Source organism: Sphaeramia orbicularis, chromosome 5, assembly GCF_902148855.1.
Source record: "Sphaeramia orbicularis chromosome 5, fSphaOr1.1, whole genome shotgun sequence".
Classification (NCBI taxonomy): domain Eukaryota; kingdom Metazoa; phylum Chordata; class Actinopteri; order Kurtiformes; family Apogonidae; genus Sphaeramia; species Sphaeramia orbicularis.
The window spans coordinates 18136350-18147351 of NC_043961.1; the positions used below are offsets into that span (position 1 = coordinate 18136350).

Below are 11002 nucleotides of genomic sequence, written 5' to 3' on the forward strand. Positions count from 1 at the left end.
GCCTCATCTTCAATACTTCCTGATTTTTACTATTATGTACATAAGACCCTGAAATAGACAGACGGTTATTGTTGTGTTTAGGTTTCCAAACACTTTAACGTACAGACAATGCTCAAACATAATAAAATAAATATATAATTAAATATCTTAATTCCGTTTTGGATGCATTAAGCCAAGTCTGAATGAGGAAAGAACACATGAATGGGTGAAAGACAAGATAAAAGTGGTCAAATATATTTGGATATCCAAGTCTTAACCTTCCAGTATCCAGGTGAGCATCTTAGGCACACTTTGTACTTCATGTTATTAAAGGTCATGTTATTTTTCACAATTTGTTTTAGGTCAGAATTCAAAAGTTGTTCATTTTGGTCATCATTTGTTTCATTAGGACTTTTAAAATTCTGATCCATCCACTAAAATCATTCCATCGTAAACAATGTTAAATTCCTACACTAACATCCTTCTACCAAGTGAGTACAAAATGCACACTGACACATTTTAGCATTATAACATTTGACCTAGCACAAAAATTATAATGAATATTAACCAATGTTGGTGTTGATCCCTGACATGACAGGATGAAAAAATCAAAAATAACTAATCCAATTTTTATGTAGAATATTGGGGGAAAAAGTTTGTTTTTTGCATAAAAAAACATGGTTTATTTACATCACAAACAAGGCATTTAAAGGGTTAAAATATGACACTTAATGATTATTTGGTATTTTTGTTTATGAGTCAAGTTGATGAAATACAAAAAAAAGTAAAAAAAAAAAAAAAAGTTAAAGAACAAACTATGAAAAACATTTTGACATTAGTACGACTCATATGCGTATTATGGGCTTTAGGTGGTTAAAGGACCTCTATGGATCCGATACCAGGGGGATAAACTGGTCTAAAACTGGGTAAAGATGGTGGATTGGACCTGCTCAAAGTGATGCATATTAAAGCCGTGGCTGTAACTGTGACCCTTGAACCTGGTGGATGTTGGGGCCTTCAGAGGGTCCAGATGTTGGGACCAGCTGCCGTTGCGGTCCAGGTTTTGTTGGAGTCGTGGGTGAAATAAACAGTTTGGTGGGTCTCTGCTTGGAGCCTCCTTCACGGACGTTCTCACACTGAGGCACAAAATGAAAAATGGAACAATAAAACATGAGGTGATTTGCAATTGAAATGTGGATGGCAGTTGAATCTGAGAACTCTCCAGGCTCCAGACCCAAACAAATGCAACCGAGTCGAAGTGTGAAATAACAGGCTGCGAAAACGCCGCACGCCAAAATATTTTCCCTGCTCCATTCTTTTCCCCTCCCCTTCACTTCACTTCCTCGCCCCTGCTACACCCGCAGCATATCACTGAATGAAATGCAGCGTGCAATTACCCATTATCCAATCAACTGGAGTCGACACTTAACCATTTGCGCGGCTCCGGCTCAGCCAATTATCTGCAGCGTCTCCATGGCATCAATGGCCTGAACGTTGCATAATCCTACTGAAGTCCACACCATGCCAGCAGACAGAGGAGGGTCGGGCCGCCGCCGCCGTCAGAGGCTGGCAGGGTGAGCTGAGGTCTGGTCAGTGACAGCAGCGGCGCTGACTCCAGTCCAGCGCCTTGGGGGGGTTGTGGGGGGGTCGACCATTAGGGTCCATGATGCAGGGCTAGTCATTTGGAAGGGCTCCAGATCGTGCTCTTCAAAACCCTTTTAGATAATTTGCTACATTGCATCTTCATCTGCCCCCCCACCCCCACCCCCCCAAACCCATCCCCACAACTCCCCCTAACTCCTACCCGGCTGGTCCTGTCACCCATGATTGGGTGCACCGCCCTAATCCCCCCACCATTCCTCTCCTTAAATCCTGTCCTTGACCTCTCAGTGCTAACCCCCGTCCTGCTCGGTCCAGTCCGTCAGTCACTGGTGGCCGGTGGGTAGTTACCCCCCCCACAACCACCCCCTCCACCCTGCCTGGGGGCCACAGCGCCGGGGCCCCAGCTGAGGAGCCGGGGCAGCTGCCAACCACCAGCCCCTTCAACCACAGCGTCCGGATGACTGCGTTTGTCAAGACGCCACTCCGCGTCAGGACGGCACAGGTCTGATCACACACCATTAGAGGTTAAGGGGGGGGGGGACGGACCGACGAGGTAACAGGGAACGGGGGCAGAGGAGGGTCTTCATCCACCCTGGAAGTGAGGAGGAGGATGGGGCCCGAGTCCACATCATTACCCCCTGAAGTCCACACACCGGGGGCTGTTGAGGTGACCTTTGACCCCCTGAATGGAGCCAGTCAGAGCACATCAGTCTGAAACCAGGATCGGACCCAGACCAGGGTCACAGCTGGACCTGAACACCCCCCAAACCAGGTCCCAGACCATGACTGGACCAGACCCAGACCACGACCAGATCACAAAGACTACGACTGAAAACAGGACCTGACAAAGACCAGGGTCACAACTGGACCTGAACAGACTCCAGACCACACCACAGAACAGACAAGGTCCCAGACCAAGACTGGACCAGACCCAGACCATGACCTGACCTAGACCATTATCACAGCTGGACAAGACCCAGACCTGGACAACGACCAGGTCACACAGACTCAAACTGAAAACAGCAGCTGAAAAAGTCCAGGACCTGAACATCCACAGGTTCCTCAAGACCAGACCAGGTCCCAGATCCCAGACCAGGTCCCAGACCGACTCAATCCTGCACTTCCTTATTTTTCCTGAGTATCTACTTTTCTGTCTTTCCGCTGCCTTTCATTTCCAATATCTGAACATTTGTCTTCACATTTGAAAACAGGTTCATTTTAGTTGAATTCATATGAACTTTTCTATTTTTTCTATTTTTCATCTTCACAACATAAAGCTGATTTTAACCAAAACAGATAAAACAATAAAAATAAAAGACAAACACATCAGAATAAAATAGAAAAACAAAACTACATGAAGATTAAACCGTGATTTAACAGAATAAAAACACACCTGTTTATTAATTTTGTGGTTTAATACTTATTTTAAATCAACTATTACATAAATACTTAACATGGAATGCAGGAATTATGGTTTTAATATTAATACATTTCAGAGTATGTGCTACTTTACTTGAATTCAGAAGTTTGATTAGTCTTTTTTTTTTTTTTTTTAAATACATCTTTTCTTCTACTACATGAAAAAAACTGTAATTTCAGCATCTCTACTTAATAATAAATATAAAATAAGACCCTTTGGACCAGAGCAGTGACTATCAAAACCCTTAAATATAAACCTGGGACTCATGTTAAACATCAGCATTTTAAGGAATCAGCCTATTTTATTAGTTTTGTCGTGTTTATTCCCATAAATCTCTGCGATCGTCTTTAGAAAACAGTGTTAGTGATGATTGTTTAGGTGGAAATAAAATCCAACAAGTAAAAAAATAAAAAAAGCCCACATAATATAAAAACCAATAAAGTGTTTGTTAAAATGATCATTTTCAAATGCACTTCAGAGGTTTTAAAGTGGAAAAAGTAACAGGATGAAGATGATTCTGAATAAAGACCAGGAATAAATCTCATCAATGAATGTAGAAGGTTTTTACAGATTATTAATCACATTATGTCAGGAATCAAACACAGGTCATGTAAACATGTTTACTGTTTATTCTGAAACTGTTTTAACCCCCTGGTATCCAGGTGAACATATTATGCACGCTTTGCACTTCAAGTTATTAAAGGTCATATTATTTTTCACAATTTGTTTTAGGTCAGTATTTAAAAGTTGTTCATTTTTCTATGATTTTTTTTTTTAAATTCTGACCCATCCACTAAAATCATCACATTATAAATAATGTTAACCCATAAAGACCCAAACATCCACTGGTGACGAAAAGCATCGACTGATCTACATGTTTAATAACTTCTGATCCACTAATCCTAACAATCCATGTCAATAATTGGTGTAAAATGCAGTTTGTCATTTTTTCATTGTCATCAGATATGACCCATTTGGACATTCAGAGGCTCCATAGTTACCGTGGAAACACCATAGTCTTCTACAACATTGATTCACCAGTAAAACCCATGGAGTTGGATCAATGACAGTGGGTGGACACACTGATGTTTACATTCAGTTATTGATATACTTTGCTGAAAAAGTCATTTTTCTTGACTTTTCTCTATTTCTGATATAATATTCCTCAACTTTAACCTGAGCTTTTCTGAACATCTACATGATCAGTAAAATAAATACAGGAAAATACATGACTTTCACTGAAAGACCACAAATGCAGAGGATAATATTAGAGTAAATGGTGATCTATCAATTAAGAAAAGTTAAATAAAATATAGAGAAAAAACTATTTTGGACCCGCCACAAAAGTAGCTCTGGGTCTTTATGGGTGAAATTCCTTCACTAACACCCTTCTTCCAAGTGAGTGCAAAAAGCACACATTTTAGCATATAACATTTGACCTAGCACAAAAAACAATAATGAACATTAACCAGTGTTGGTGCTAATAATTGACATATGACAGGATGAAAAAAATAAATAAATAAAAAAATCCAATTTTTATGTAGAATATGGATTTTCTTTTTTGCATCAAAAATTTGGTTTGTTCCCATTAAAATATGTCATTTAATGGGTAAAAAATATGACAGTTATTGAGCATTTAGTATTTTTGTTTACAGCTCAAGTTGATGAAATACAAAAAAATATTAAAGTAAAAAAAAAAACTGGATGAAAAACATTTTGACATTACTATGATGCTGAGCATATGTGCTTTAGGTGATTAGAGGGACGTCTGTGGGTCGGACACCAGAGGGTTAAATGAATGAAGGAGCTAAAGAGCTGAAAAGAAAACTGTTTTACTCCATTTGTAATTTTTGTTTTTGTTAAAAAAGGGATTTGTTTCAAAAAACAAAGAAATCAGCCAGAAGCTGGTGTTTATGTCAAAGTATTTGTACTAATATCAAAGTATTTCACTGCCTGAACACAGTCTTAGTATTAACATCTTTATGTATTTATGCATCATAGTGTATTGTAATGTTCACTGAACCACTGAAGAAATCCGATTAATAGACAGTATTAACATGACTGAAAATGTGATTGAACTTTAATTAGAGCTGGTTGGAATTACAGAGTAAATGATATGGTTTTAAATTTAGGTCACAGATCAGCTGGAAAATGGAACAAAATCATCTAAAACATAAAGAATCTGCTGAGAAAGAGTCAAACTGTGTAAATGTAAAGTGTATTTCTGTTGTTTATCACGGTTTCTACTGAAGAATAAGATGTGACGTTAAACTGTTCAGGGTTCAGACTCAGACATGTTCATCTGTGACTCTAATGTTTAACACTGGCGCCCCCAGGTGGTCAGACACACAGCGGTACAGCTGGTCTGATATGAACATCCACACACAGGGACTTTGAACCGTCCCACTGGAAAAGTTGAACTCTTAATAAATATAAAATCCCACATGGCGTTGGCTCATTATTAGAGTTCTGATCACTGGACAAACACTGGAACAGTTAAATATTAAACCAGCGTCTAAAGGGCTGAACTACAACCATTAGAACCATCACAAATCGAACATTTTAGTTCAGGTTCCACATTCAGACCAATATGATCTCAAGTCAATTAATAACATCATAACCTATGAATAATTAGCAACATTTTTCTCTGTGTTTTAGGGTGAATCAAGTAAATTTACATAATAATAATATGAAAAACCACATACAATGTGAAGTAAGTGCAATTTCAACAATATTATTTGTTGTGAAAAGATAGTTTTTAAATGTAAATACTTTCATGATGAAATGTAATTTTTTCGCATTAAACCGTGAGGAAAATTTGGAGTTGTCACTATATATAGGTTATTATGTTATTATTTGACTTGAGATAATATTGGTCTGAACGTGGAACCTAAACCAAATTGATTTTAACATCTTTTATTGTTCATATCTTCAGTATAATTTTATACTTTGTAAATTCATCCCATGTGTCAGATTGGAACCCTTGGAGGGACGCTTTTGGCCCATGGGCCGCATGTTTGATACCCGTGATATAGATGAATGTTTATTATGTAAATCAATGATTATAAAATCTGTGAAGTGTTCTGTTCCAGTCCTGCTCATGTCCCAGTTTAACATCAACAGCAGTTTAATATCATTTAACAGAAGCAGAAGAACACACCTGTGACCCTGGATGAAGGTTGAATGGATAAAAACATGGACATAAATGGTTCTTGCACTCACCCACGCTGTCTTTACATCCAAGTGATGTCATCGCGGTTTAAAGCAGAACATGGATGAACTATCAAACGTCTCTGAAAAATCCCACAATTTGTTTCCACATGTGAATGTGTCCTGATTTCAGAAACCCAGATAAGGTCTGATCCTGGTTCTGTTCTGGAGAAACCAGGATGTTACATGTTTATGTCTGATCCAGGTTTCTGGTTCCGATGTCATGTCACATGATGGAAACACATGGAAGCGTACACGTGAAGGAGACAGCAGACGCTTCATAAAGATGATGCGTTCAAGTCTGTAGTAAAAACCAGTGTTCAGTATGAGTTAGCAGGTCAGAGGTCAAAGTCTACAGCTCACCTTCTCTGGTTCTGGTGGACAGACCCAGACCAGTTTGAAAGGTGTAACAGTGGCAGCATCAGCGTCGGACTGGGCCAGGTCTGGGCCGAGGAGGCCGACCATGGTCTTTACTGGGGGCCTGCTTGACCCCCCCAGGTCCAGAACCAGGACTGTCGATGGGATGAGGACCTTTACCCTGGAGGAAGAGCTCCCAGGCTGGAACGGACTCCTCCACAGAGGCCCAGTACCGGGTCTGGAACAGAACAGCAGGCCTACAATTACCACCTGGGTCAGACTCTAAGACTACAACCCAGTTCAGACCCTAGGATATAAATTGTATTCAGAGACTAAATGATAAATGTCAACACTATATTAAACAGTATCATTAAAAACAGTTATTTGTTTATTAGTTGGAGTGGATTCAGGTTCATCTTTTATTGATGTGAAAATAACTTGACTTTTCTCTGTTTCCTGTTGATTTGTATAAATAAAAGAAAAACCTGATAATAAAAGATGATCATGTTTATGTCACTGGTGATTAAAGGAAACATCATCTGGAATCCACGAGCCAATAAAACCGGATCATCTGTGGGTGTCAGTGTCAGTGTTGGTGCTGGTTTTGGGTTCGTGTACGTTGCGGTTTCCAATTTCCATTTTGAAATTTAAAAATGAAAAACAGAAAACAACCTGTACTTTGTTTTTTGTTCACTGACTTTAAAAAGAAAAAAGTAATACAGGCCGTTTTCTGTTTTTCATTGAATTTTTTAAAATGTATTTAGTGTTTTTTGAGTGCATAATTAGTGTGAGTGTAGTTGGATTTTGTTTTGTGCGTCTGAAAAATGCTGCTTTATTGGAGCACATTGGAGACGTAAAGTCTTCAAAAACAGCCAAAATACTGTAAGACTCCAGAGGGTTCATAACATTTACCAATTTTAAAATGAAATGCAAGTTGTTTTCTGTTTTTCATGTTTTAATTTCAAAACCAAAATTACAAACTGCGACATACACAGAGTGGTTTGGATCAGCACAGGTTTCAGTTCTGAACCGTCTTTTACCTCCAGAGCCTGTAGAGTCGGATCAGGCAGTCGACCTGCTCTCAGACCAGCTTCCAGCTTCTGTAAGTGCTAAAAACATAGTGATAAATAAGTCTAAATAAACAACAGTTTGTTGATTTACTCCCACTGGTCGGATGTTCTTATGTCTATTTCAGGTTTATGTCGTGAAACGGCTGCAGGAATAAGAACCAACACAGAGACGTTAAGAAACTAGATAATATCCAACATCATTCAGCGTCTGAGTAGAGCTGTAACCCTCCAGTATCCAGGTGAGTATATTATGCACACCCTACTTTGGATGTTATTAAAAGTCATATTATTTTTTTTACAATTTGTTTTAGGTCAGAATTCAAAAATTGTTCATTTTTGTATGATTTTTTTTTAAATTCTGACCCATCCACTAAAAATCATCACATTATAAACAGCTGATGTCATCATGTGTATGCATGTGCTGATGTCAGCATATCAATTGCCTCTAAATATGTGCCAAGTTTGTAGTAAATTGAAAGAAAATGTATGTTTTATAGACATTTAAAATTTCGCCCATTATAAGTAAATGGGAGAAAGAAAAAAAAAAGATTTTAAAAATTCATAAAAAATTTCAACTTTGACCTCCTTTTCCCAAAATGTAATCAGATCTATTCTGGGCCACTGGGAATCTATAAACCCAATTTGGTATGAATTCAACCAACAGTTGCTGCTAGAGTGTTAACAAACAAACAAACAAACAAACAAACAAACCAAAAACAATACCCCTTGCCTCCCCTTCGGGGGGCGAGGTAATAAAAACCCTGCTACCAGTGACAGACCCTGAGCCCTCTCTGTTTGATCTTGTTTTATTGTTGTTTTGTTTGATACTGTTTTGTATCCCAGACCCCTGTTAGAAAAGACACACCTGAATTCAACAAGTCCACATACTTTTGTCCATTTGTGTATGAGTTAGATAATTACGATGTGAGGATAACCATATGTAGGAGATCCTACTAGATCAGATTATTCATATTATAATTGATCAAACCATAATTAATCAAACCATAATTAAACAGTGATTTACGTCAGCTCATGGATGTTACTGAAGGATCCCTGACTCTGAGAACCAGAACCAGAACCAGAACCAGGCTTCATCGTCTCCTTCCTCACCTGCATCAGTGCGTCGTTCCTGATCCGAGCGTCCTCTCGCTCCTTCAGACGCTGTTTCTTCTGGACTTTGATCTGATGGTAGCGTTGGTCCATCTGCTGTAGCACCAATGACCTCCTCCCTAAACTGACCCAGAGAAGATGAGACGGGCGCTCAGCCACATCCTGCACCAGTAAAACCAGTATGAACTCACACAGACCACAGTTTAGAACCTTATCTATGAGTCTGTGAACCGGATACAGACAGGATGCATCAGCAAACGAAGGAGACGAGAATGAAAGCATTTATAACGTTTGAAGACTTTGTCAAAATCATTTTGAACCAAAATTACAACTGAGCATTAGTTCCTTTTTTATTTAATATACAACAGCTCAGAATCTGTTATGACAATCATTTCCATATCACTCATTATCAAGAATTATCACAATAAATGTCAAATAAATTTTTTTCTGAAGTTTAAAGGCTGATCCTAATCCTGAGTCAAAACTGAAGCTGTGATTTATGTTTTTAAAGAACTTATTTTGGGTTTTAAAAATGTGTAAAAAGACAAAACAAGATGAAAAAGTCTCTGACTTTGTGATTTAGGCATAATTTTATTCATTTTATTTACAGAAAAAAATTTGTGGAATATTAGTTTTTACTCAGATGAAGACAACACAAAGCCATGTTTTAAGACTGTTCTTTGTGCTAACTGTATTTAAAAGAGATTCAGTGACAAAATCAACATCAAAATAAAAGTAAAGATTAAGCATATACTGAAATGTTAGTGTTTTACTTCACAACATAAATACAAACGAGGCCCTTTTTAATTGTTTCCAACAATTATTACTGTACGTTATTTGCCTTGGATTTAGCAAACATCCTGAAATCTTACAAGATTCTTTTTTTTTTTTTTTTTTTTTTTTTTTTGTCTCTGATGTGTTTACTGAAATAAAATAAACTAAGTTTAGCTCTTACTGAAATGTGTACTAGTGTTACTAGTGACAATTTAATGAAACAGGCTGTTACTGCCTGATCTGAGTCTGTGGGCTCTTATTTTGAAGAACTCCACAGGAAAAAATGACAACATTTGTCAACGTTACAACTCATAAACAACCAAAAAAAAACCCCTGAAAAGTCTGTACATTTTACATAGAAACCCGAAAAAAGCTAGAAATGAATTAACATGTAAACGGAGAAGGGCTGAAGTCTCCTTTTTGCAGAGAACCTTAAAACATGTTAAAACCTGCACAAATTATATAAAGAGAACCTAAACAGCTAAAATCTCTGATAACTTACAGAGAAGTCGAGTCTGAGAAGGTTTAAGTCAATGTGCAAATAAAACAATACTTCACTCATTGGTAATTTCACGCCTTATACAATAAGTTTGCTGGTTATTATACATATTTTAACACACAGATGTCCGTTAAACCCCACATATATCTAGCTAAACCGCCGTCATCAACCGGAAGTCGATTTACATCTCCTCCAAATTAAAAGCTGCTGAGTGTAGGGGACTTTATCCTTAAACTAATGCCGCTGGTATTGAATGTATTAAAAGGAAACCAAGCGTAAAATGTCAATGACAGGAGCTCGTACAGGTTTAAAATGATATTAATGTGGATTGTATCCAGTCAGTCTGCGTACTAGTTAGCGTAGGGACAGTAGGAACTAAGGTAACTAGTTAAAACAAGCTAACTTTGAGCTAACCCTTCATCTGACCCCGTTAGAAAACCCAACCCGGTAATACTTTACCAAGTCCCAGAAAACAGACTCACATTTCCTCGTGTTTCTCGATTAATTCCATCTCTTCGGACGCAGACTTGGACATTTGGACTGACTGTGCTGCTTTTCTTCCGTCTCAGAGATGTGGCGTCAAGCTACAAAGTTTCACACAAACAACCGGAAGTTTGGACAGAAAATAAATGTGAAGATCCGGTGTGAGCGAGCTAAGGGCTCTAATATGTTGTCGTATGTCTTATATAAATCAGCTGTTTTTAGTAAAAATAAATAAATAAATAAAAAAGAAAAAAGAAAAAATGAAAAAAAAATGGTGAACTACGAGTGGACCAGAGTTAATATTCTCTTAACGAAAACACCTGGTTATAAAAGTCTTTCTTTTTACGTTCTTTATCGACTTTGTCACCTATTCTTCTTCTTATTATTTTATAAAGGGCTTCAGACTCATGGGGTCACTGTTATTATAGTCTCACTTCTACAACTGTAGGACCAGGTATGTTTTTATCATTTATTTACATGTTGGATTTCTACAAACAG

General features: G+C 37.9%; 1 protein-coding gene across 3 annotated transcripts; it reads right to left on the reverse strand.

The window, feature by feature from the left end:
• Positions 1-662: 662 nt before the first annotated feature.
• On the reverse strand, positions 663-10610 carry cep15 (centrosomal protein 15). Of its 3 annotated transcripts, XR_003935385.1 has the most exons (5): positions 10504-10610; positions 8749-8872; positions 7609-7677; positions 6575-6806; positions 663-1115 (listed from the first exon to the last, which is right to left on the reverse strand). XR_003935385.1 is itself a non-coding variant. In XM_030133653.1 (4 exons), exons 1-4 carry the CDS (start codon positions 10554-10556, stop codon positions 6633-6635), a joined length of 420 nt encoding a protein of 139 aa, XP_029989513.1. In that variant the 5' UTR covers positions 10557-10610; the 3' UTR covers positions 6315-6632. The 3 variants fall into 3 exon arrangements, 2 of the variants coding, with proteins under 2 accessions (XP_029989513.1, XP_029989515.1); XM_030133653.1 differs by lacking the exon at positions 663-1115 and having other exon boundaries at positions 6315-6806; XM_030133655.1 differs by lacking the exon at positions 663-1115 and having other exon boundaries at positions 6315-6806; positions 8749-8867; positions 10504-10605.
• Positions 10611-11002: the final 392 nt, after the last annotated feature.